Here is a 27548-nt window from a genome sequence, read left to right as displayed (position 1 = left end):
ACGCCAACGATTTACAACGGTGAGGAGCTGGGGCTGGTGAGTAAAGGGGCTGGGCGTGGTCAGGACTCGGGTGTCTGACTCACTGCGGAGCCTTGAGGAAGTCCTTCATACCTCCCCTCACCTGCCAGGGCAGGTTGTGCTGAGAAAGTCCATTCGCATCTACTCATGTTACAGATGGGCAAACCTAAATTTAAAAAGACCCTCACAGTGACACAGCAAATAAGCCCTCCACGAATCCATGTGTTCAGCCTGGGCTTCGGACACCCTACAGCTCTACCTGGGAGGCACGGTTTGTGGATCTGGGGTTTTGACAGTCCGATGGCACCTGCGGTGTAGGATGGTGGGTTGGCGGTCTCAGGGCCGGCAGGAGATGACCTATCTATAGCTACTTTTGAGTCTCGGACAAAATAGCCTCCCAGAGTTACTAGAAACTGCCTGTACCTGCCCAAGCAAAATTCATCCAGTAGTTGCCATGAGATGTATTTTCCCTTCACTCTTCGGTCCTAATTCCTGGGCGCTCTCGTGCTGGATACAAGGTGGGGGTGGGGTGAGAGGCGGTGATTAGTCACTTACTGCAGTCTTCACACCTTTTATATTTGTGTTGTTTCCTTGCCTTTAACCCTCTCGCAACCAGAAAGTACCCAGTACACCACCCCTGCTCCCCCGCCCCAACCCCGAAGTGGCGACCAGAGGGGTCGTAGGATGTGAAACGCAGGAGACTCCAGGGAACGCCCGACCCGAGGGGCATCCAGGACAGCGGGGGTGCGCGCCCCGCAGCTCCGCTCGGCGGCGGACGGCGCAGTGCGCACGCGCACCGCCCGCCGCTCCGCGCGTCCCCCGCCGGCTTCCCCCCCGCCCGCAGCGAGCCTCTCGCGCGGAGGCCCCTCCCCCGCCCCGAGCGGCCCGCCCCCCCTCGGGAGAGGGCGGTGGGGCGCAGGGAGCGTGCGCGCGGCCCGCCCCGGGCGCGGGCGGAGGGGAGAAGGAGGGGCGCGCGCGGCGGGTAACCCGCAGAAGCCGGGAGCCGCGCAGGAGGACGGAGTGCCAGCCGCCGCGGGGCCGAGCCGGTAGGGGGCCGCGGGCCCGGGCAAGGACCGGGGGGCGGGCGGGACTTGGCTCTGACGCGACCCCGGCGGGGGCTGGCGGAACCCGGCGGCCGGGGCCCCGCGCGACCCTCATTTCTGGAAACTTTGTGCCGGCCCCCACACCTGCTCTCGGGCGGTTCTCGCCTCCTCTGGGCGGCCGGGAGGGGCGAGGCCCGGGGCCCTCCGCAGCGCCCCCTCCTCGCCGGCTCTGGGCGCGCGCCCCCCGGCTGCGCCCCGGTGCGGCCGACGTCCCGGCCCTCGGGCTCCTTAGCCGGCGTCCTATGGGCTCCCCTCCTCTCCTCCTCCTTCCTGACCCTCTGCACTCCGGCCGCGCCATGGTCTGTCCAGCCCCTCACCCGCCATCAGCATCCACCCGCTCCGAGCCTCTGGAGCTGTCGGCGGCTTTGCTTCTTCCATAGGTTTCTGGTGCATTGATAAAAGCAATTTGACTTTCAGCAATGCCAAGTATTCAACTTGAGTGTTTCTCTGCGGTGGTAGATTGGGGTGCACAGTGCTAACGTCTCTTTTTATTTCTCCGAAGTACCCTCCTAAGTACCCTCTCTTCAAAGCGAAGTTGAGTTGTTTGTGTGTGAGAGGAGTCGCCTGCGGGAGCTGCCTTAGTGAATTGTATAACTATATTTTATTTAGGTGGATGTTGCCATTGGTACCAGCAAGTGTTATGGTAACTGGGCATCCCAGAGGCGAGGGAAGGAGGAGTGACTTACAATTGCAGTTCTACTGTGTAGGGATTTAAAACAAAAAACAAAACAAAAACAACAACACAACTACCTTGTACTTTTCATCCAGCAGGACCTCAAGGCATTTGGCATGTGCTATAGCCGTTCATTGTAGTTTTATTAGGAGGGGTAGGTAGAGAGCATTGCATCTCATTTTACAGATGTAAAAACAGAAGCAAAGAACCAAGTCCTGATTCTTTACTAATCTTAAAGGAATATGGACCAAGATCTTTAACCCTGAGTTTCCTGGAATTCCTAGTCCATTAGGCTACACAGAAGGAAACTGGAATGTTGGAGCACCCTCCCTGAGATTGTACAGAGCAGTTAAAAGTCAGAGAGGCTGGGGCTGGGTGTCAGCGTGGTTGAGGCTCTGCTGCGTAAGAGTTAAGTGATACTGGACAAGTCACAGCTGCTCCCTACATGTTTCCTGTTGTTTAAGATGAGGGGAACAAAGGTGCTGTCTTCTTCGAAAAGTTGCGTGAGTGTGTCTAGAGGCTCCACTCCCTTGAGCTGCATTTGGTGATTGTTAGTTGTGGTGGATTCATAAAGGCTCCCATTCTTGGGCTCCTTTTAAGAAATGCAGAGAATGAGGCACCCCGGAATGAATAACTGCCTCTTCTTCACCAGGGACACCTGAGAATTCCCGTCAGGGACCGGCTGAGGCAGGGACCCTGACCTGGGGTGGGGGTGGGGGGGAAGGGTTGTCGGGTGGAGGTAGGAAGGCGCCCTGCACAGGCGGCTTTGACACATGGGCCCTATTCCTGCCTCCAGCTCTGACTCATCTTCTGACGCTTGGGGGAGGAGAAGGTAGTTGCTTGATATTTTTGGCTTTCCCCCATAAAACAGGAGACGGTTTCCTTCATTCCAAGTCGTTTTAACGTCAGTGTCAAACGTGTCTATGCTGAGTTCTCATCTGAAATCTGTCATATTGGTTGAATGCAGGTATGATTTCTGTAATATTCCTTAATAGAATGGCATAAATGTGTATTCATATAAAAAAAATACTGCTCAGGTGTGTAAACCCAGGCAATCCTTTAAAGCTATAGCATGAAAACCTTAACATTTTTAAATGATGGTCTATAGGGAGGAATTTGTGTTTGGTAAATTCCTTTGCATTTGGGATTTTAAGGCAAGGTAGATTGAAAATGCTTTTTCTCACTGTCACCAGAAATTCATTAATAATTCTCTTTGTAAAACTTAGAATTTTACAGATAAGGTTAAAGCCTTCTTTTTAGTATCTTTCCCAAAAGTAACTGCTGTGTATATCTTTATTGATTTGTATATAACTTCTTAGACTTTTCTAAGCATTTTTATGTGTCTGCGCAGTGATTTTTTAATTGAAATGAATTATTATAAAATTAACCAGCTCTGTTCATAGAGTTTTGGCTTCTGTCCACAAGAGGTAGCATGTGTTTTAAGTACAGCTGGTTGTAAAGGTTCATTACCTCTGTAGCATGGTAGTATTTCTCAGGACAATGGGCAAATGATCCCTTCTTAAAAAGCCTTAAAAGCACTTAAATCATTAAGATCCTAGGTGTTACTCTCAGATGAAAATGAAAACTTTTCCATTAAAAAAAATATCTAGGACTACTACTGTATCTACTCTATAAGGAAGCATAAAAGGGAGCGGAAGGCAGGGAGAGTTGCTAAAGCAACAGCCCCTGGGTATAAACTTACAGGTGAACATTTAAGGTAGTAGTTTTACTTATTTATGAAAGCTTCACTGGGAAACAAAGGGAAGTGTTAATGTGGGCACAGTTGAGATCAGTAGTTTCAGGAGACACGTGAGTTCAAACAGAATTCACATCAGGAGTTTATATATTAGAGGACTTTTGCCATGCTGAAGGTCCAGTGCTGAATATTGGGGTAGAAGGCAAATAAGGTCCCTGAAAACCGATGAAACTGATAAGCTAGTAGTGACATTTAGAGAGGGAGTGTTCTTTCCCCACATTGGCCAGAATTGTAATGTTTCTGAATTCTTGGACATCAACATTTTGTTTACTTAACTTTTTTGTGAATTATAACACACAGAAAAGCATACGAAACAAATGGGTAAATTACTGATTTTTTTTTAAGAACACCCAGCTGTAACCATCTCGAAGGTCAAGAAGCACCTTCCTCCCGTACTTTGCCAATGACAACCTCTCCCCTCACCCCAGAAGTAACCTAGCCTCATTTTTGTGGAAATCACTTCCTTTCTTGTTGCTAGTTTCTCTCCCCTAAATATTAATGTCTAAACAAGTTTGTTTTGTCTGTTTTCATCTTTATGCAAATGGAATCAAAGTAGGTATTCTTTTAAATACTTTTTTTGGGGGGTCAACATCATACGTGGGTGTATATATACATGTGTGTATATAGGAATATACATACAGACACTTACAGTTTTTTAAAATTCTTGCAGCATGGTATTTTTTTAAAGATTCATTTGTGTTGTTATCTGTGACTGTAATTAGTTCATTTTTGTATGAACATAGCACAAGTTAACTCATCTCTTGGCGGACAGCTGGGTCGTTTCTGGTCCGGGGCAGTTATGAACAGGGCCTGCAGGTGTGTTTATCTGCAGCTTTACTGGGTGATGCCTCATTTCCTAAGTGGTTGGTACCAATTTACATTCTTCCAGTGGTATCAGCCTTGAATTTATAATCCACGTATTTGTTGTTGAACCTCAGTATGTTTGGATATCACAGTATGTTTGGATAACCATAGTGTGAATGAATGAATGTCACCTAGGTGGTCTGATCCCTGGTCCTTTGTGTACCAGTGTATTTATATATACTTATAAGTTTAATTGTGTGGGTTGGACCAACATACCACCCAAGGCCAGAGATGGTTTTTCCACTCTATTTGGTTGACAAATACCCAAGAAAATCCTTCCCTTTTTTTTTTAAAACAGATGTGTAGTTATAGGAAAATTTAAATATGCAAAGTGAAGAATAAAAGTGTCTAGTTACCTAGAAGTCTTACTTTTTTTAAGGTATTTTTTTTGAAAAGAAAAAAAGATTTTTCTAAAGTTTGTTTATTTTTTAGTAATCTTTACACCCAACATTGAGCTTGAACTCACAACCCTTGCATTAAGAGCTGCATGCTCTTCCGACTGAGCCAGCCAGGTGCCCCTCCCTAAAAGTCTTTTAAGGGTTTTGGGTGAATCCTACCTCTGGGGCCACTCGATGCTGCCTTGACTTGGTGAATGCCTGCCGTGATGCCCAGCCCTATGTGTAGGTCGGCAGTGCTGGCTTTATAGTGTGTGACGTGTGCAGGAACCCAGGCCAGTGCTTGTTAAAGTACCCTCGGAGGGCCCTCCGAGAATGCTGTGTGCGCGTGCAGATCCTTGAAGAGGCACTGAGCACAGACCAAGGCTCCTCTTCCCTTGGCGTTTCCAAAGGAACCACAGCTTCTTTGCTATGGGAATAAAGTACTCTCTTAGAATCTTTAAAATGTACTTCTTTCCAAATCTTCCTTAGTATAACGTAGTAGAGATAGTTAAACCTGGGTTTGAAACAGTTTCTGCTTTTGAGGAGACAGTTGCCAGGTTAACTTTAATTGCTTGTGTTTGGTGTTGCTAGCTGGATTTAAAGCTAGGTGTGTGGGGAGTGTGTGTCCAGGAGAGACAGAGGTGGGGGGAGGGGAGAGAGAGAAGGGAAGGGGGTAGGGATAGGGAGAGATGGGGAGGTTATGTCAGGGCAGGTATTTGTTGAGTATCTACAGTGCCTAGTATTATTTGCTAACAGTTTGCTTCCATTGTTAGAGTAGAATGTTCTACAGTTCTGTAGGTTTCGAAAATACCTTCAGGGCTATCCCTTTTCTTAGTTGGAGGGGTAAAGGAAGAATAGTTCAAAGAATGTGAGATTTGTAGTTCTTTTTTTATTTCTTCTGTAAGGCATCTTAGAAAAGGGCTATATGCTCTATTTTCCGGCTTTCATAAATCATGAGAACTTTTTCACTTACATGTTAAAGTTTTTTTCAGATTCTCTAAAATGGTCATAACTTTAAAAACTGTGTAAATTAAAGAAAGTACAAAAAGGAGTGTGCAAGCCTCTGAATCCGAGTGATGGGGGGAGGAGTCCTATTTGTGTTCGTTGGTACCCCTTCCGGCGGGCAGTACTTGATGGAAGAGCTCCGGATTCCACCTGTTGTAGGGAAGGGGGTGGAGGGTGGGTGCCAAGGCTGTGGCCCTACCGGCCACACAACGTCACCTACACCCACGGCCCTCCCAGCTCCCCTTGCCACTTGCCATTCTTGCTCTTTGCACTGACCCAGTTTTAACTGCCCCTACTAGGGCACCGACAGTTTGGCCAGCTTCTCCCCTGCCACCGTGCCTTCTCAAAGTCTCAGCCCAAGGGGCCCTTTTTTTTTTTTTTAAAGATTTTATTTATTTATTTGAGAGAGAGAGAGACAAAGAGCACAGGAGGGGGGAGCGGGAGAGGGAGAAGCAGACTCCCTGCTGAGCAGGTAGCCCGATGCGGGACTCGATCCCGGGACTCCAGGATCAAGACCTGAGCCGAAGGCAGTCGCTTAACCAACTGAGCCACCCAGGCGCCCACCAAGGGGCCCTTTTGAAATTCACATGCAACTGCTGGTCTTCTGCCTTTGTCCCAGAATAGTTTCAGCATCATAGGCCTATGCATAGCAGCAGATCTTGATTCCTTAGGTCTTTGAGTTTGTGGGTAACACAGGAGAGGACTCTTCAGGTAGAGCATGTTGCTTCTGTTGAACTAGTAAACATTTCTGTGGCAGATAGAGCGAGCATGGGAAGCACCAGCCTTCCTCGTCTGGAAGAGAGAGACTATGAGGTGAGCTTGCTTGAAGTTTTGAGGAAGTACTGGTAAAAATAAAATCCGGGAGAGTACTGTCAGCTTTGCAAGTTACATACAAATTTGAAATCAAAATTTATAATTAAGAATTTCACTAATTTAGCCCTTGTGCCGCTCTGGTGTCCTTGCCAAGTTCTCTTACCAAATCAGCTGTGAATCTGGCTCCCATGTGAACAGCAGGTGCAGGCCAGAGCCTGGAGGGGGGGTTTGTGTTGACAGCCATTTGTTGTAGTTAATTTTCTTCTATTCCAAATAATTTTTATTTTTAGAAATTTCAATCATATACTGGGGCACCGCCTGGGTGGTTTAGTTTTTAGTTGGTTAAGTGTCCAGCTCTTGATTTCGGCTCAGGTCATGATCTCAGGGTTGTGAGATTGAGCCCTGCGTCGGACTCTGTGCTGGGTATGGATCCTGCTTGAGATTCTCTCTCCCTCCCCCTCCCCCCTTCCTCATGCTCTCTCCCTCCTTCCCTCCCTCTCAAAAATAATAATAAATGAATAAATAAATTGCAGTCATATGGAAAATTACAAAGAACAAATTTATATCATTACCACCCCAAATTGGTGATACTTTCTTTTATCAAAAAAAAAGCAGGGTGAGGATTATAAAGTTGAATCTTCCTTGGGGCCCTTCCTTTCCTTCCCCACTGAGGTAACCATGCCCCATGAATTTGATAGGTTTCACTTCAGCCCACTTGATTTATTTAAATATCTGTTCATTTAAAATAGTGCATTTTTGATGAATGTCAGATGGACACAAATCTTCAATAGCCTTTATTTTTTTTTTCTTAAGATTTTATTTATTTATTTGACAGAGAGAGACACAGCGAGAGAGGGAACACAAGCAGGGGGAGTGGGAGAGGGAGAAGCAGGCCTCCCGCAGAGCAGGGAGCCTGACGTGGGGCTCGATCCCAGGACCCTGGGATCATGACCTGAGCCGAAGGCAGACGCTTAACGACTGAGCCACCCAGGCGCCCCTTCAATAGCCTTTAATTTGCATTGTCACATATGTCGTGTTTAGGGGACAGAACTCTTTCAGGGTTAGAGGTTGTACATCATTTCATATGATTCTTGCAAAAACTGGAGAAGTATTCAATGTTTTACAGAGTTTCAACTCCCTGGTTTAAACTTTCAGATAAAGATGATCCAAAATGTAAATGAAGTGAAACTTGTTTTCATACTGGATTACGTCTTTTTGTTTGTTCGTTTGTTTTTGTGGGGCTTGAACTCACAACCCTGAGATCAAGACCTGAGCTGAGATCAGGAGTCAGATGCTTAACTGACTGAGCCACCCAGGCGCCCATCTTCTTATTTTTTTAAGTAGGCTCCATGCCCAGCACAGGGCTTGAACTCATGACCCTGAGATCTAGACCTGAGCTGAAATCAGGAGTCTGGACACTTAACCACCTGAGCCACCCAGGTGCCCCTTAATATTATCTTAAATTCCTTTTGCAGAGATACTTGCTAGAAATAAAAATTCCAGGCCTTTACCCCTGGAAATCCTGATTATTATGTCTGAGGTGGGGCCTAGGAATATGCATCCTAACCAGTAGCTGATGTGATTCTCATGCAGCTGTCCTTAGGTCCACACTTTGAAAATATTCCTTTGCCATAGGACGATGGCTTCAGAACATAATTTCAACCACGCCTTTTCTGTAAAGGCCAGGTAGTAAATATTTTAGGCTCGTGGGCCATGTAGTTTCTCCAGCAACTACTTAACTCACTTTAACAGCAAGAAAGCTGCCGTAGTTAATCTGTAACAAATGAATGCAGCAGTGTTACAATAGAACTTCATTCATGAACACTGTTTTTATATGCCATGAAGCGTACTGTTCTTGTGATTTAATTTTTAGCCATTCTGAGCTCATGGGCTATACAAAAACATGGCGGGCTCGACATGGTCTGTCTGCCGTGGTTTGCCCACCCCTGATTTGAAGCGGAGTAGAGTGAGGTTCACCGGCCGCCGCATTCTTTCATAGCATGTGAATAACAGTAATACAATCTATATAAATTATGCTAATATAGTAATATAATATAAACAATTGTCATAAGAATTACGTATATTGTCCTATTAGACTATTTTTTCAGGAGACAAAGACAAGGGAATAAAAAAAATAAAGACAAGGGAATAACTTCAGGATCCTTTGCCTTTGCACTTATATTTAGCTAAAAACTTGATTCCTCCCTTTGCTACAGGGGGGCCCAGACACACCCAGTTGCCCTCAGAGTGAGGTAGGGCTGCTGTCCCAGCAGGGAAAGGGCACGGAGCTTCGTCGGGTTCCCTCCTTCTAGTAAATTCAAGAGCCTTACGTGGCTGGTTATCTTACTCTCCTCGGGAACTCTAGTGGGTAATTAGATGCCTTTGATTTATAAAGAAAAAACGGGAAATTAATTTATCAATACTTTATAAATGAAGTTAATTTGCTAGGAAATCACCAAAAATGTGGAATTGGGTCATGAGTATGATAAAGAAATCCTTGTAGAGAGAAAGTTGAGGCTCATTGCTTGGGTTTTAAGGGTGTTGGTACATCCACTAAGACATTAGAGTAAAATGGTCGAAGTTTGTCACTTATTCACTGTTGAGCTTTTAGTCCTATGAACTTTAATTTATAAATCCTTTTTTGTCTTCCTTAAAGTAATAATGAACTTTTAAGGACTGAGATCTTATTTATAAAAAAAAAAAAAATCTGCATTTTCTGAGATTTCATAGTCTTGCTTCTCAGAGGTGGTAATGACTTTGGCAATTTTGAGGCACATTTTTATCTATTTTGGGTTTAATTGCTGTGTTTTTTTGGTTTTTTGTTTTTAATTTTTTATTGTTATGTTAATCCCCATACATTACATCATTAGTTTTTGATGTAGTGTTCCATGATTCATTGTGCATAACACCCAGTGCTCCATGCAGAACGTGCCCTCTTTAATACCCATCACCAGGCTAACCCATCCTCCCACCCCCTTCCCCTCTAGAACCCTCAGTTTGTTTTTCAGAGCCCATCGTCTCTCATGGTTCGTCTACCCCTCCGATTTCCCCCCCTTCATTCTTCCCCTCCTGCTACATTCTTTTTTTTTTTCTTTCTTAACATATATTGCATTATTTGTTTCAGAGGTACAGATCTGAAATTTAACAGTCTTGCACAATTCACAGCGCTTACCAGAGCACATACCCTCCCCAGTGTCCATCACCCAGTCACCCCATCCCTCCTCCCCCTGCTGTTTTTTTTTTTAAAGTACTCTGCATCTAGATGTTATGACCTATATAAATCAAAGTTCACTGCTTAACCAAGAGTCTATGATTCATATTTAATTTTTACCACTTAACTCCTTGAAGATTTTAAAGTATATAGGCTCTGGCACAAATTGGTTTCTAGTTATCACCAAACAGATTTAAATGTGATTGTGGAAGATTTTGCAAGCATTTTCTTGGTTTAGGTTTATCACATTTTTCACATCCTAAGACCATCTCATACCACATAGCAGTTTAGGATTTTTTAGATTCATATCTACATTATTGATAAAGCACAATGAGACTGACCTTATGTGCCTTAATTTCTTTCCTTTGCAGTTTTTGTTTTCTTCCCCAATGAAATGACATTTTGGTAGTCTTTCAATCAGTTGACCTGTCGTGGTCAGATTGTATGACTAATCAACAAATGGACAACTCATGAAAAAGGGGTTCTGGTCCCAGTGGGGTTACTACTTTTCTTTTTTTTTTTTTTTTTAAGATTTTATTTATTTATTTGCGAGAGAGAAGGAGAGACAGAGAGCACGAGAGGGAGGAGGGTCAGAGGGAGAAGCAGACTCCCTGCCGAGCAGGGAGCCCGATGCGGGACTCGATCCAGGGACTCCAGGATCATGACCTGAGCCGAAGGCCATCGCTTAACCAACTGAGCCACCCAGGCGCCCCGGGGTTACTACTTTTCTATGTAAAGTCTGGGAAAGCCTCTTAACCTTCATTTACCTCTGATTCCTCATCTGGGAACCATGACAGCAGAACAATACTGATTCACGTGAGGCTGAGCATGTTCATGGAGCTTCAACAAAACAGGCACTGGAGTTTTTTGTTTTTGTTTTTTTTTTCCAGCAAGTCCAGTGGGACAGACTGAGGCTGATTGAGAGCGAAGCTTCTCGCACTTTACAGTTGATATAGATCACCTGGGGTCTGTTCACTGTAGAATCCCATTCCATAGGTCTGGGATGGGGCCTGAGATTATGCATTTCTATCAAGCTCCAGGTTAATGCTGCTGGGTCTGGAATCACACTTGGAGGGTTAGGGGTTATAGAAAAGGGCTTGAGGGCACCTGTGTGGCTCAGTCGGTTAAGCGACTGCCTTCAGCTCAGGTCATGATCCCAGGGTCCTGGGATCAAGCCCTGTGTAGGGCTCCCTGCTCAGTGGGGAGTCTGCTTCTCCGTCTGCCCCTCACCCTGTTCTCATGCTCTCTCTCTCTCTCAAATAAAATCCTTAAAAAAAAAAAAAAAAAAAAGAGAAGGGCTTGTGTTCTCTATTTGGAATCTGAAAATAAGAAGGCTCTTGGATGTCAAGAATGGTAGTCTTATTTTTTAAATTTTTTTATAAAGATTTTATTTATTTGAGAGAGAGTCGGGGAGAGTGCACAGAGTGGGCATGGCAGAGGGAGAGGGAGAAACAGACTTCCTTCCAAGCAGGGAGCCCGATACGGGGCTTGATCCTAGGACCCTGAGATCATGACCTGAGCTGAAGGCAGACACTTAACCAACTGAGCCACCCAGGAGCCCATAAATGGCAGTATGTTTTAAGTGGACTGGAGAAAAAGTACGATAGTATCCTCTATGAGACACCTCCCCAAGAAACAGACAACTCTGTTTTTTAGCCCCATTGACTATTTTACTTTGCTTTGATCCTGTGTCTTCTCTGAATTGCTAAGGTACCCACTGTTTGCACCACTCATTTGAGTCACTTAATGGTAGTTGATCTCCTATTGTTATTCAACTGTTTTATAATGTATCTTGTGTCATCTCTTTAAGATGATAAAATCCTAGCATAGGGTGATGGTTTATGTTACACCTTCATATCCTTGTTCCAGCTATTGCTGCCTAGCACACCATTCCAAACTCAGTGGTGTAAAAACAACCATTTTTATTTTGCTCATTGATTCCTATAGGTCAGGAATTTGGACCTCATGTAGTGGGGACAACTTGTCTTTGCTCCACAATGTCTGGGGCCAGTGGTGGGATAGTCAAAGACTGTAGGTGACTCGATGGCTGGGAGCTAGAATCATCGATTTGTCTTTACTCACGTATTTCGTAGTTGATCCTGGCTCTCAGCTGGGACACCAGCTGGCTGCTCTCTGAGACACCTGTGTATGACCTCACCACATGGTAACTGTTGAGCTTCCTCACAGCATAGCAGCTGGGTTCTGAGAGCAAGTCCCAAGACAACAAGGTAGAAGTGTGTGACATGTTTATAATGTAGCCTTTGAAGTATTATTTCTGCTCTACTCTTTTGGTTGAGTTGGTCATATTGTAAGAAGGTCAAGTGGGATGGGAGATATTGTGGTCATTTGTGGCAAAGACCTTTTCCCTCATGGTCATTTGTGGCAAAGACCTTTTCCCTCAATCCCCACATCACTTAGAATAGTGTTGAACACATGCCATGAACTCAGTAAAGACTGTTGTGTGAATGAGTGGCAAGTAATTTTAACACTCAGGTGGATGAGGACCAAATTCAAAAATTCACTTCAGATATGAACAGATTACCCCATGAGACCCAAATAAATATGTGCTTTCACCTTTTATAGTTATTAATACTCTCTTCTCAGTACTCATTCTATTTCCAACATGGGAATCTCTGAACTTATCAGTAAACTTCTTAAAGTCTGTGCATTTATATATGTCACTGTATTGTCATACTTTTTTCCCTGCTCTAATCAGGTGGACTGACTACCCATGTCATTCTTTTGGACTCTAACCAGCAGCTGGTTAGAGTCTCTAAAATGATTGTCCTTTGTTAGGCTCAGTTCATGGGATGGTGGTGCACATGAGGACATAGAGGTGATCAGTCAGATCACAACTATTTAGGCAGTTGCTATACAGCACATTATGTGTCACACTGGGGGAATATCTGTGGCCAAACCAGAATGGTGACTCTGTCCTTAGTTTTATGTGTATTATGTATGTTTATCCTCATCCCAGGACATCTTCATATCATTTCATTTATGTGGTGGGAAAAAGCAAAAACAACCCCTCTTCCATAAGTAAGATGTTGAGGTGTTTTAGCCAAATTACTAAAGCTTTCCAGACGAGCAAGAACAATTTGTATCTTTTATTTCATTTTAATACAAATATAACTCAACATTTGTTTGAGTTTTATTTTTTTTAAGATTTATTTGTCAGAGAGAGAGAGAGCATGAGCAGGGGGAGCAGCAGGCAGAGGGAGAAGCAGACTCCCCGCTGAGCAGGGAGCCCGATGTGGGGCTCGATCCCAGGGTCCTGGGATCATGACCTGAACCGAAGGCAGACTCCCAACCAACTGAGCCACCCAGGCACCCCTATGAGTTTTATTTTTAAGAGTATTTTAATTTTTTCCCCAGCAGAACACATTTCTGATTTAATAAAAATTAATGAGAAAAGTAGCATTTATTTATTTATGGCAATGTAGGTTAACCTGCTTCTATTTTAAAAAGGGTGACTTTAGCTAGTTCTTTAAAAAAAAAAAAAAAACCTTAAATATTTAACAGAAGGAGAAAATGTGATTACATGGGCTTTTCAGGTATAAAAAAATAACAGTGTCGGCCTCCAGTATATACTGTGTCCTTCTGAAATTCCTAAAGCAGCTAAAAGTAATTTAGTCAGATCATTTACACGGTCATCTTTAGCATCCTATGGCCATTTTCTGCTTATTCAATGTGAGAAGAGAGAAAACAGAATATAGAATTTTAGTTTCCAACAGCTAATTCTAGTGGTTATTTGCTATGATGAAAAAAAAAAAAGCAAGCAAACTAGCCTCCATGGCATTGGGGCGGATGCTCTGAGTACCTCGTGAGCCCAGGTAGCGATTCCAAGGCTGCGCCAGGTACGGACGCCAGTGCTTAATGCAAGGCTGGTGCCCCCATCCCACGACCGCCCAGCGCACGGAGCAGTCCGGTGTTACTAGCTTATGCATCGAGAGTACGGGCCACCGGGACAGACACTAGCTCTGTGTTTTTGCTGAGCACTTTAGTGCTTTGATGTTTATTATTCAGACAGACCAGCAAGATGTTTCTTAGAACTTGTGGGGGGAAAAAAAAAAGTACCTCTCTGGGGTTGGTTTAGGATAGGTCCTCCCTTCTGTCTTGCACCCACCCCACCCCCATTCTCCTGGCCCGGAAAGCATTTTTCCCGCCAAGAGGTAAATGCAGCTGCCAGAGCAACTTGCAAGGACTGAGTTGACCACCATGGACAGCGACGTGAACGTCCCTGGGTGCTCCTCGGAGACGGGTGTGCTGCAGTGGGAGTGGGGTGCTCACTCAGAGTACCTTGCGGTCGCGGGTCCCCCCAGCCTGCCTCAGCCTCTTACTCCGCTCATAGAGCCCCTCGGCCTGTCCTCCAGTACACGCTGACCAAGATGATTTTGATGAGCCTGTGATGTAATACACATGAATTCTTTCCTTCTTCACGGTCAGAATCTCCTGGTCTTGGCCTCAGAGCACACTAGGGCTTCCTGTTGTGCCTTCCGTGGAACCATTCCCTGCTGAGGCCCCTCTGCTCTCAGGGGGGCCGTCTGTGTCCTGAAGGGTACACCAGTCTGGCAGTATTTCCCTATTCCGGGCCACAGGGGAAACTGGAGTAGCTCAGCCTGTCTGGGCTTTTCTGTAAGCAGCGTTTAACCACATTGTCCTCGGCAGATGCGGGACCCCTTTCCCGCACTGCGGGTGCCGGCTGCTGGTGTCGCAGTGCTGTGAGGTCACAGTCACGCAGGAGGGCAGCGTGTGGGCCTGAGCTAGGAGCCCAGACACCTTGGGCCTTCTGGTTCGGGCACGTCTCGTCTCCAAGTGGGACTCAGCTCGCCCTCTCGGAGCCTTCCATTTTCTGGTCTGTAAAGGGGCCAGGAGCGTTTGTCGGAGCATCAGTAATAGCTGTGCCCTCTGCGTGCTCCCCAGCAGACGTCGTTTCTCTGAGCGTCGGACCCGGCTTTGGCAGGGTGGTGCAGGTTTGCTGGCACGAGACTGACTGGCAGCAGCAGGGAGGGAGCATCATGTCTGTCTCACTTGGATTCGGCCCTGAGGACTCACAATCTGTTTTCTCTGCAGTACCAAGTACCTTCTCACTGCTCAACAAAGGAGAGTTAGCAGAGTAGGTTAGGCTTCCGGACCACCCATTATTTACCCTTGATGAACCCCTTCTGCTGCGAAGACCGTGAGTCTGGGACCTTTGTCTCAGGAGGGCAAGTGGCTTCCGAACAGAATGATGATTTGGGAGACCACAAGACTGAATTACTAGTAATTAGACAGTGACTAAATAACCTGGTTGGAGGTTTGATTAGCATCTGCCAGATTTTCCTCAGTCAGGAGGGAGTTAGCACCAGCAGTCTGAGAGCCTGATTTTGTGTTTATTACTACAGTGACTTTGCTTTTTAAATCACTGGGATTGTGCCACGGAAGGATGTGGAAGTGGCGCGAGACTGTACTTTGCGGCAGGACAGGATGTTCTCCTATATAAATTCTGCCCATTTCCATCTAAAACACATACCTGCACACATTTCCTTGGGTGACTACTTCCTATTCCTCTTCATGGTGCGATTTCACCTAAATACTGCGTGTCCGCCGATATCCAATTGCGGGCCCCCAGAGAAGGCTGGAACCTTGGGGGAGGCAGCACCCTTCAGACGAGGGCAGACTCTGGAACTTACCAGGACCAGCACTCTGAGTGCCTTGGTCTTGACGTGGGGAACCGGTGGCTCACCCTGGCGTCGACCTCTGCAGTGGTTCTCAAAGTGTGTCCTCTGACTGGCAGCATCACCTTGGGGATGCCAGTCCCCCCCCCCCCCCCCAACCTTGCAGCTACTGAATCAGAAACTCCTGGGGTATAGTTCAGAAATCTGTTTTAACAAGACTCTGATGCAGGCTAAAGTTTGAGAATCACTGTATTATGTAGCTATAACTGTTTCATTTATCTTTTTATTGAGGTGTGATATATAACATGTTTCAGGTATACAGCATAATGATTTGATATTTACATTAGCACAAAATGATCATCACAGTAAGTCTAGTAACATCCATCACTATATAGTTACAAATTTTTTTTTGTAATGAGAACCTTTTTTTTTGTCACGAGGTGTGTTTTATTTTCATTAAACATACAAATAATTTGCTATAATATCCCAGGGCAAACCGGAGAATTTGGCATTCCGACTGGGGGGGGTGCCCTCAGAGACCCGCAGGCTGGCAGTGTCGGCACAGAGTGCCCGGGTTCACAGTGCAGCTTGTCTCTCGTATCCATCTTGCAGGTGGCTCTTCTTCCTCCACATCACAACTGGGGTGTCTCGAAGATGATGGGGTGTGCAGTGAGAACTTTTAATAAGATTTACTCTCAGCAATTTTCAAATATGCAATACAGTAATATTAACTTGTATAATACATCCCCATGATTTATTTTATAACTGGACGTTTGTATCTTTTGACCTCCTCCGCCCATCTAGTGCCCCCTCCCCCACCTCTGGCAACTACCAGTCAGTTCTCTGTGTCTGTGAGCTCGTTTTCTTTTCTTTTTAGATTCCACATATAACTGATAGAATAATTGTTCTTTCTCTGACTTATTTCACTTAGCAAAATGCCCTCAAGATCTATTCATGTTACCTCAAATGTAAGATTTTCTTTATGGCTGAATAACATTCCATTGTGTTTATATACCACATTTTCTTGATCTCTTCCATCTGTCAACGGACCCGTAGGTGGTTTCCGTGTCTTGGCAGTGAACGTGGGGGTGCATATATTTTTTCAAGTTAGTGCTTTTGTTTTCTTCAGATAAGTACCCAGACGTGGACTGCTGGATGATATGGTAGGTTTTTTTGTTTTGTTTTGCTTGTTTTTGTTTTAAGTAATCTCTACCCTGATTGTGGGGCTTGAACTCATGACCCCGAGATCAAAAGTCACATGCGCCACTGACTGAGCCAGCCAGGTGCCCCTGGTCGTTCTATTTTTAATTTCTTGAGGAATCTCCATATTCTCTTCAATGGCAGCTGCACCGGTTTCCATTGTCGCCAACAGTGCACAAGTTCCTTTTTGTCCACATTCTTGCCACCACTTGCTACTTCCTGTCTTTTTGGAACAGCCATTGTAACAGGTGTAAAGTAGTATCTCACGGGGGTGTAACACACTGATTTACAGATGTTGAACCATTCTTGCATCCCTGGAACAAATCCCACTTGACTGTGATGTATGATTCTTTCAGTGTATTGTTGAATTCAGTTTGCTAGTGTTTTGTTGAGGATTTTGCATTATGTTCATCAGGGATATTGGCCTGTAATTTTCTTGGGTGTCTGGTTTTAGTATGAACATAATCCTGACCTTGTAAAATGAGTTTGGAAGTATCCCCTCCTTTTGTATGTTCTGGAAGAGTTTGAGAATGGTGGTATTAATTCTTCTTTAAATGTTTGGTAGAATTCACCAGTGAAGCTGAGTGGTCCTGGACTTTTGTTGGAAGGTTTTTGATTTCTGATTCAATCTCCTTACTAGTTGTTGATCTGTTCATAGTTTCTATTTCTTCATCATTTATTCTTGGCAGGTTGTATCTTTCTAGGAATTTGTCCATTTCTTTTAAGGTGTCAAATTTGTTGGTTTAATTGTTTAGTCTCTTATCCTTGGTATTTCTTGTAGTATTGGTCCCAGCTTCCCTTCTTGCATTTCTGATTTTATTAATTTGAGTCTTTTCTTTTTTTCTTGGTAAGCCTAGCTAAAGGTTGTCAATTTTACCTTTTCAAAGAACCAGCTCTTAGTTTCATTGATCTTTTCTAGTGTCTTTTTAGTCTCTATTTCATTTATTTTTACTTTGACCTTTGGTATCTCCTTCCTTCTAACTTTGGACTTAATTTGTTTTTCTTTTTCTAGTTCCTTGAGGTGTAAAGTTAAATCTTTGGAGAGCTTTTTTGATTCTTGATGTAGGCATTTATCACTATAAACTGCTCAGAACTGCTTTTGCTGCATCCCTTAAATTTTGGTATGCTACATTTCCATTTCTCTCAAGGTAGTTTCTGATTTCTTCTATGAGCCTTTGGTTGTTCAGTAGCATGTTGTTTAATCTCCACATATTTGTTAATTTTCCAGTTTTCTTCCTGTAATTGATTTCTGGTTTCATACCACTATGGTTGGAAAAGATGCTAGATATCACTTGCGTCTTCTTAAATTTATTAAGACTTGTTTTGTAGCCTTATAATCTATCCTGGAGAATGTTCCATGTACTCTTGAGAATATGTATTCTCTTCTAGATGGAATGTTTTGTATATGTTAAGTCCATCTGGTCTAAGGTGTTGTTTAAGACCAATGATTCCTTACTGATTTTCTGACTTGGATGATTTATCCATTAATGAAAGTGGATTGTTAAAGTCCCCTGTTATTATTGTATTGCTGTCTGTTTCTTCCTTTAAGGTTAATATTCCTTTATATATTTAGGTGCTCCTATGTTGGGTGCATTATTTTTAAAAGAATATATTTTTTTAAGATTTTATTTATTTATTCATAAAAGACAGAGCGAGAGAGAGGCAGAGAGAGAAGCAGGCTCCCTACTGAGCAGGGAGCCCGATGTGGGACTCAATCCCAGGACCCTGGGATCATGACCTGAGCCGAAGGCAGATGCTTAACCATCTGAGCCACCCAGGCGCCCTAAAAGAATATTTTTTAAGTAATCTCTACACCAAGGTGGGGCTCAAGCTCACAACCCTGAGATCAAGAGTTACACACCCCACTGACTGAGCCAGTCAGGCGCCCCTGCTTGGCACATGATTATTTACAAATGTTATATCCTTTTGTTGAATTGACCCCTTTTTATCATTATGTCATGCCTTTTTTGTCTCTTATTAGTCTTTGTTTTAAAAGTCTTTTTTGTCTGATTTAAATATAGTTACTCTGGCTTTCTTTTGGTTCCCATTTACATGTAATGTATTTTTCTATCCCTTCACTTTCAGTTTGCATGTGTCCTTACATCTGAAGTGAGTCTCTTGTAGGCAACATATAGATGGGTCTTTTTTCATATTGCCATTTTGTTCATTGTTTTCTGGCTGTTTTGTAATTCCTATTACTTTCTTCTCTTGCTCCCTTTGTGATTTGATGATTTTGTGGTATGCTTAGATTCCTTTATCTTCTGTGTACCTACCATAGGCTTTTGCTTTGTGGTTACCATGAGGCTTACATATAACAACTTAAAAGAGTCTACTTTAAGTTGATAATTCAACTTTGAATACATTCTAAAACTCTACACTTTTACACACACCCCCAATTTTATATTTTTGATGTCACATTTTATCTGAGAGCGAGCGAGCAAGCACGAGCAGTGGGGTGAGGGGAGGGCAGAGGCAGAGGGAGAAGCAGGCTCTCCGCTGAGCAGAGAGCCTGATGCAGGGCTCAATCCCAGGACCCTGGAATCATGACCTGAACCAAAGGCAGAGGCTTAACTGACTGAGCCATCCAAGCGCCCCATTAAATTACTTTTTAAAGGTTTATTTTAGAGAGCGCACTTGTGAGTGTGGGGAGGGGGAGAGGGGAAGCAGACTCCCCACTGAGTGTGGAGCCTGACTCAGGGCTCTGTTTCACAACCCTGAGATCAGGACCTGAGGTGAAACCAAGAGTCAGACACTTAACCAGCTGAACCACCCACGTGCCCCTTTGATGTCCCATTTTACATCTTTTTATCTGGTATATCCCTTTACTAGTTATTGCGGTTATAGTTATTTTTACTACTTCTGTCTTTTAACCTTCATAGTAGTTTTTTTTAAGATTTTATGTGTCAGAGCGCGCGCACACAAGCAGGGGGAGGGGCAGAGACTGAGGGAGAAGCAGGCTCCCCACTGAGCAGGGAGCTCCATTTGGGACTCGATCCCAGGACCCTGGGATCATGACCTGAGCCGAAGGCAGTCGCTTAACCAACTGGGCCACCCAGGCGTCCCCATAGTAGCTTTATAAATAAGTGACTAATCTACCACCTTTACATTATTCTAAATTTTACTATATCTACCTTCACCAGTGAGATTTGTACTTTTATGTGTTTTCCTGTTATGAATTAGCACCCTTTCTTTTCAGCCTAAAGAAGTCCCTTTAACATTTATTGTAAGGCCAGTTTAGTGGTGATGAACTCCTGTAGTTCAAAACTCTTTCTCTCCTTCACTCCTGTATGACAGCTTTGCTGGGTAGAGTATTCTTGGAAGTGTTTTCTTTCACTGCCTTGAATCGGTTGTGCCCCTCTCTGCTGGCCTGCAAAGTTGCTGCTGAAAAATCTGATCATCTTATGGGGGGGGGGGTTCCCTTGTATGTAACAAGTTCTTTTGCTGCTTTTAAGATTCTCTCCTTGTCTTTTAACATTTTAACAGCTTAATTATAATGTGTCTTAGTGTGTGTCCCTTTAGGTTCATCTTATTTGGACTTCTCTGAGCTTCCTCGATCTGGATGTCTCTTTCTTTCGCCAGCCAGGTTAGGGAAGCTTTCAGCCATTATTTTTCCACATAAGTTTTGTGCTCCTTTTTCTTCTCCTTCTGGGACCTCTGTAATGTGAATGTTGGTCCACTTGATGTTGTCCCATAAATACCTTAAGCTGTCTTCACTTTGTTCATTCTTTTGCTGCTTGATTTTATCAGGTAGTTCTCCCATTGAAACCCTCTGGTTTATTTTTCAGTTCAGTTAGTGTGTTCTTCAGCTCTATGATTTCTCTTTGGTACTTTCTTACATTTTCTATCTGTTGAAGCTCTATGGTCACTCTTCTCCCCGGTTCAGTGAGCATCTTTCTGACCATTATTTTGAACTCTTTTCTCAGGTAAATCACTTATCTCCATTAAGGACTTTTTCTGAGATTTTATCTTGTTCTTTCATTTGGAACATATTTTTCTGTTTCTTCATTTTCCTCGACTCTGCATTTGATAAAACAGCCACCTCTCCCAGGCTTGAAAGGAGTGGCCTCTTATAGGCAATGAAACTTAGTATTCAGTACGGCCTTCTTTTTGGTTTTCTCTCAGACGTTTGTGATTGTCCCAGCAGCCTATTTATTTTTAGTGGCTCCCAGTCATTGCTCGTGTGACAAGACCTGTCAGTGTTCTAAAGGGGAGGATGTCACTCAGCAGCTTTTAATATATGCAGATAAACATAGTCCTATGGGACTGCAAGTGTCAGTCTCCTTGGCCAACAGAACCCAGTGATCTAGAGGTGTCCCCTGGACAGCAGTAAAAAATCAGGACACCAGACAAGTGTACAATTCCTTTCCAGGAGATACTGGACACTTGGAGTGGGGCAGAGGGAAAGCGCAAAGATGGCGTCCCCTGGCTTTGGTCCCTGGAGTGAGCCCAAGTGGCCCCCAGGCGTGTGCCAAGGCAGAAGCCTGCCCTTGAGGCTAAAGCTCCAGGACAAGCAATAGCCTTTTTCACAGAAAGAGAGTATTTTTTTTTCCCCCAGTTGGCTGGCTGTGCAGTGCCCTGGGGGTGGTGGCCAGTGAGAATGGTCTCCTCGTTTGTTAGTCTCACGGGGCCCAGGAACGCAAGCCCTGCTGAGCACCAAGCTGGCAGGCAGTGGGTGGCCCCTGGCTGGCAGCCACCAAAACCAGGGCACAGACACGTGGAGAAGCTCCTGTCTGGGAAATACTGGCATCCTGGAGAGGACTGCAGTGGATGCTTACATCCGTGTGTGTTTAACTTAGACGCCTGCCCCTCAGGCCCCAAGCTAGAACTATTTTTAAAGCTTTTAAAAAACGTTAAATATGAACATGTCCTATGATCCAGCCCTTCCGCTCCTGAGTGTTTAACCAGGAGAAAGGAAGGCGTATGTCCACACACATACCTACACATGAATGTTTTACGTCACGTTATACATCAGCTTTACTTGTAATAGCCTCAAACTACAAACAACCCACTTTCCATCAGTAAGTGATTAAACCACGACGTGTCTGTGCCATGGACTAGTACTCAGCAACGAAAAGGATGAACTGTGGATATATGCAGCAACATAGGGGAATGTCAAAATAATTATGCTGAGTGAAAGCCAGGCCAAATGAAGAAACAGATCCTTTCAGGAGGATTCCATTATATAAAGTCTAGGAAATGTACACACAGTGACTGAACATCATTGCTTGCTTGGCAGGGGCTAGAGGGTGAGGGAGGGATGAATTAAAGGAGCATGAGGAAACCTAGAGGGGGTGATGGAGAGATTTACCACATTGAGTCATGGTGTGTGGGGTGTATGCACAGAATTCAAAACTCATCAGGTTGTACACCTGGTCAAGTGGTGTGTCAGTCACACCTCAACAGGGCTGTGAAAGTACTTGTGATGGTTACCTGGGAAAAGCAGAGGGACAGGGAGGGGAGGAACACGCTGGAACAGCGCTTATTGGTGCTCATCATGTCGTAAGTAAACGAACAGCTAAGAGGTCCAGTGTGGAAGAGAAGGTGCAGGCTCCGAGTGCCGTCCGGCCCGTCCGGCCCCAGCAGCCGCTGCTCGTGCAGGTCTCCCTGCGTCTGGCCGAGCCGCTGAGTGGACTGAGGGCACAGGGAAGATGCTCTCGCTTGGTCTGCATCTTTCCCAGGCCCCGTGAGCAGTGCCTTATTACATTTCCTCTCAAAAATTTGCCTTTGTTACGGCCAAACCTGTACGTACGGTTGTTACATCATGAGTTACATGTCCTTAACAAAAAGCTGAGACTCCGGTTGCTATTTCTTACTGGTACGTTCTTTAGGTAGCATGCTTTCCACTTGCTGGTTTTATTCCAGTCAGTTTAGTAATAAAACCCAGGAGGAATTCTTTTGAACTTCCTGATTGGCCACATTGTTGCCTCCTTGTCTTTCTGCAGATCTGATTTGTATCCACTGTGATCAGCACTCTCAATTAGGACTTTCCAGATCCTGACCCAGGACTGCGGAGTAACCAGATTCCTCACAAGTGAGTTGGCTCTGGCACCACCTTTGTCTGTGGCACTGAGGATGTTCTTGTCCAACTGCAATCATTTCAGGGGCCCCTACGGTACCCTGGGTGGGGAGGAGCACATTTCCCACAGGCCCAGACTGTATAGTAGTGTGAAGAAGTGATCTAAAATCTCAGGAAACCAGTATTTTCTATTTCTTTTGTTACTGGTGTCCTATATAGACATTATATAATATTAAACACTGTACTGAGAGAAGGTAGATCTTCAAATATTAAACTAAAATTTAATTCCAGCAAGCATCTGAAGCCCGTGGGATTCGTCTTGGAGTTGAGAATTGGCTGAGGAAGGTGATGTTCTCATTTAACCACACCCAGGGTCAGGTCAACTAAAACGCTCATGAACTTAGACTAATGGATTTTTTTAAGATTTTGAGAGAGAGAGGGTGCACATGAGTGGAGGGAGGGGCAGGGGGAGAAGCAGGCTCCCCGCTGAGTAGGGGACCCTGGGATCATGACCTGAGTTGAAGGCAGATGCTTAACCGACTGAGCCACCCAGGCGCCCCTAGACTAATGTATTTATTAAAAAATTAAGTAATCTCTGCACGCAACATGGGGCTCAAACTCACAACCCTGAGATCAAGAGTCACATGCTCTACTGCCTGAGCCAGCCAGGCACCCAGTAGACTAATGTACGATCATGGCCTTCAAAGTACCTGGGATTATTGCCATGGAAATGCCACAGCATGTTACTATTTAGTGATTAATTTATGAATGATGTATTTTAGAGTGTGAGAGTATGTGGAGGGGGGTGTGTAGAGGGGGAATCTTAAGCAGGCTCCACACCCAGCCTGAAGCAGGGCTCAGTCTCATAATCCTGAGATCACAGAGTCAGATGCTCAACTGACTGAGCTACCTAGGTGCCCCTTAGCTATTTTTTTTTTTTTAATAATAAAGGGCTAAGGTGACCATATGTCTTGGCTTTTCTGTAACTTTTTCTGAATTCGTTATCTTTTCAGTTTATAAAGGCAGTTCCTTGAATATATTACCTAATGTATCATTTTTATACTTTGATATCTTTGTAAGATCTCTATGTCTAGAATTAGGTTTAGGAAAATATAGTCATCATAGCTATGGAACTAGGCAAGAGGTATATGAAGGCACATGGCTCTTGGAGCAATCAAAATTTCTAATTTCTTCCTAATTACCAGGGAGCACCACCCCCCCCCCCCTTCAAAAAGAGCAAGGCCCTGCAAGATTGTTTTTCAGGAATCAGTTGGGCATGTTTTGAGTTTAGAATTATTTCTAAAATAGGACTATTTCCATTTACACCCCCCCCTTTTTTTAATAGAATCACCAGAGAGCTGAATTTTAACATGGATTTTACATGTTGTCTTTGACTGCTTTTCCTGTTAATCAGTAGAAAAGGATTTATCTACATCCTTGAAAAAATGAACCATTTCTAATCCTTTCACCTTCCTAGTGTACAAAACTAGGGAAGGCCGTGATGCATCCAGAATCGGGAGCATTGAAAGTACTGACTGATACCTGTGTTTTTCAGGAAGGAGACGGTGATTTTGGATTCCTTGGTGGAGGAAAACCAAACCCTCTGGTCTTGCTTCCAACGATGCAAGTGTGATCGCTGGCATCTTCATGAGCTCCAGAGGTCACAGCACACTTCCACGGACTCTCATGGCCCCTCGGATGATTTCTGAGGGCGATGTAGGAGGCATCGCTCAGATCACCTCCTCTCTCTTCCTGGGCAGGGGCAGTGTGGCCTCCAACCGGCACCTCCTGCAGGCTCGTGGCATCACCTGCATCGTTAATGCTACCATCGAGATCCCCAATTTCAACTGGCCCCAGTTTGAATATGTTAAAGTGCCTCTGGCTGACATGCCTCATGCCCCCATTGGACTGTACTTTGACACGGTGGCCGACAAGATCCACAGCGTGAGCAGGAAGCACGGGGCCACGTTGGTGCACTGTGCCGCGGGGGTGAGCCGCTCGGCCACTCTCTGCATCGCTTACCTGATGAAATGCCACAGTGTGTGCCTGCTGGAGGCCTACAACTGGGTGAAGGCCCGCAGGCCCGTCATCAGGCCCAACGTAGGCTTCTGGAGGCAGCTGATAGACTACGAGCGCCAGCTCTTTGGGAAGTCGACAGTTAAAATGGTACAGACGCCGTATGGCGTAGTTCCAGACGTTTATGAGAAAGAGTCCCGACACCTGATGCCTTACTGGGGGATATAAAGCCACCAAAGCCTGCATCAGCAGCCCCTTGAGCAGAACCAGCATCTGCTACACACCGTCTGCTCCCCTCTTCACCTTTCTTTTCAAATGGTTGACTTCTGGTTCTCCCTGAAGTGTTTTTTACACTGGCTGTTCAAGTTTATTTTAAAAGCTAGGGAGGGAGGGGAAGAACATGAGGGGAATGCACACATTGCTAGTATCATTTTTAAAACTAAACATTTTGGAATAGTGTTTATGAAAATCTTTAACCGGCTTTTAATCATTTTTAACAATTTGAACAGTTTAATAAACTGTTTGGTTCTGCTGTATTCTGAATCCCATGCCTTTAGGCATCATGGCAGGTGCGGGAGGAGCTCAGTGCAAAAATCACTTTGGGTCCTGATTAACCCTTTAGAGACCAGCTTTGCCCAAGGCTGCCGACCAAACCAATGCTTAGGGACTATTGATACCAGCTTCAGTCTACTGGATTAGCCCTACTCTTTCCTTTCCTATTATTTAGTGACTCTGTAAGTTAAAAACATAAACCTTTATTATCTAGTTGTTAAGTAATTATAATGAAATCTGCTGCAAACACCCTCTTGGAATCATTGTGCCCCAGGACTATATTAGCATTATTTTTAATAAATATACCTGCATAACGTATTAGAATTTTTACTAAGAATGTCAGGGTGTGTATGTGGATGCGTGTGTTGATGCTGGAAGAAAGATGCTCTCCCCTAACTGCGTTAGAATATGGTTCCTGTGACAGCTGTGAATGCTACTTAAAACAGACACCCCAGCTGGACTATGTCAGTGCGTCCGTCCTTGCAGACGGGCAGATACTCATGCCATTCCCGATGCTGGAACAGTGTGAAACGGCATCGAGTGTGCACTCTGAGGAAGGGCCCTGTTTTCAGCTGTCTCTCCGTAACTGGAGTGCACCAAAGCGGGGAGGCCTCCATCGAAGACACTGTTTAACAAAAGCTATGCCTTTGCTGCATTAACACACACAAAAATGCCCTCGGCTAAGCCTCAAGTGATAAGCAAGTAACAATGGCTTCCTTTGTTGAAACTGGAAAATGTCACCCGTTTCACTGCTCCTAAAAAACATGATCACATAGCTCCTCAGGGACTTGGTAGAAGTTTACTTGGTTCTCCCCTATTCCACACCCCTTACAAACTACTGGGAGTCCTCCAGCTGCCCTTGCGTTGTCACGATGCTGCCAGGTAGGTTGCAGCTTGCTGCTTCGCGGAATAATTTTCTAGATTTTTGGCCTATTTTGGCAAGAAGCCATAAATATAATGCCCATGGCTACATGTTTATATGTATTATATTTTCTAGATCTTACCTGGTCTGTGGCAGTGGTTTCCATCCAAATTCTACTTTGTTTCATACCATTTACTTTTATAAACATGCACCATTGTCTAAATAGGAAAATTAAAATGAAGTTAATAGTTTCAATGGGAAAGCAGAGGAACCCATAAATGCTACATCAGCACATGGTCAAACATCAGTCAAGAGAACGAAACAGTCCACGGCTGTGGCTTCTCTAGGATGAAGGCGAACTGGAAGTCTTGTAGTCTGTGGATTAAGAGTCCAAAAATAACCTCCATACTACAGGCAGGGAACACTTGGTGACAGATGTTCTTGGTAGGAAAATTTCCTGCAGAAATCCTGGCCAGCACCACGACTGGGATGTAACTAAGTACTTAAGAAGCCTAACACCTTATCTAAATGTCAGAGCTTATTAGTGGGTCACAAAGGAAGGTGTGTGACCCAGAGGGCGTTAGGGGAATTTCCATGGTGATCCCCGCGCCAAGCAAACATTGCAAATTTCTGTAATGTAAAGGTCCTATAATCTTTCCAAAGCTTGAGATCACACAAGTCATTAAATAAAAGCAGAAGACATCCTTAAATGACAAAAAATACGTCCGTGCATACAAAACATGAAAATAATTTAAAATATGCAACCTATAGAGAGTGCTAACTAGTAGCCACAGACAAAATAAAGCATGGCTAGTAACACACCCTGTGCCTCTTCTACCTCAAGCGCGTCCAGACAAAAATCAGATTACACAGGGGCGCCTGGGTGGCTCAGTCGTTAAGCGTCTGCCTTCGGCTCAGGTCATGATCCCGGGGTCCTGGGATCGAGCCCCGCATCAGGCTCCCTGCTCGGCCGGGAGCCTGCTTCTCCGTCTCCCACTCCCACACTGTTCCCTCTCTAGCTGTCTCTCTCTGTCAAATAAATAAAATCTTAAAAAAAAAAATACACACGGCCCTAGAATGTTGAGAAGCAAAACACAATACCAAAAGAGAAGAGCGCTTACTAATCACCACTCAAGCGGTGGGGCTGAAGCCGCCTGCACGACTCGTGGTACGGAAATAAGTAACCTTGGTTACTGTTTCCAGGGCCACTGGACTCGGCCAAGAAGAGCCGAGGTGAAGCTGAATGCAACGTGGAGCCATTCGAATTAACTTGTGTACATAAAGGACACGCAGTATTATTCCACACTCCCGAAATCCTTATTGGTGGCATGTGAGTGAACAGATGCTACAAGGGGGGACTATTTCTCGTAGCCAAGGCTTCTTGGTGACGTCTGCTGTGTCCTCCTGCACCTCCCATGGACTGAC

The 27548-nt window shown here is 44.7% G+C and overlaps 2 protein-coding genes across 4 annotated transcripts in view; one reads left to right on the top strand and one right to left on the bottom strand.

Annotated features, from left to right (window-relative positions):
* Positions 1 to 909: 909 nt before the first annotated feature.
* On the top strand, positions 910 to 25585 carry DUSP14 (dual specificity phosphatase 14). 2 transcript variants are annotated; one of them, XM_064582813.1, is made up of 4 exons: positions 1003 to 1064; positions 2666 to 2761; positions 22620 to 22708; positions 24249 to 25585. In XM_064582813.1, exon 4 carries the CDS (start codon positions 24341 to 24343, stop codon positions 24935 to 24937), a length of 597 nt encoding a protein of 198 aa, XP_064438883.1. In that variant the 5' UTR covers positions 1003 to 1064; positions 2666 to 2761; positions 22620 to 22708; positions 24249 to 24340; the 3' UTR covers positions 24938 to 25585. The 2 variants fall into 2 exon arrangements, with proteins under 2 accessions (XP_045745295.1, XP_064438883.1); XM_045889339.3 differs by lacking the exon at positions 2666 to 2761 and having other exon boundaries at positions 910 to 1064.
* SYNRG (synergin gamma) overlaps positions 6513 to 27548 on the bottom strand; it is a 102669-nt gene continuing 81633 nt past the window's right edge. Inside the window, exon 23 of one of the 2 annotated variants that reach the window (XR_010408563.1) lies at positions 6513 to 6638. The gene's annotated coding sequence lies outside the window, so the exon portion shown is untranslated. The remainder of the gene's footprint in view (positions 6639 to 27548) is intronic. The other variant, XR_010408564.1, reaches the window with a different exon arrangement.

This window comes from Mirounga angustirostris, unplaced genomic scaffold, assembly GCF_029215605.1.
Source record: "Mirounga angustirostris isolate CCGP_5_RB_7025 unplaced genomic scaffold, mMirAng1.0.hap1 SCAF_17, whole genome shotgun sequence".
In the NCBI taxonomy this organism is placed as follows: domain Eukaryota; kingdom Metazoa; phylum Chordata; class Mammalia; order Carnivora; family Phocidae; genus Mirounga; species Mirounga angustirostris.
This window is presented reverse-complemented; position numbering and strand designations above follow the sequence as displayed.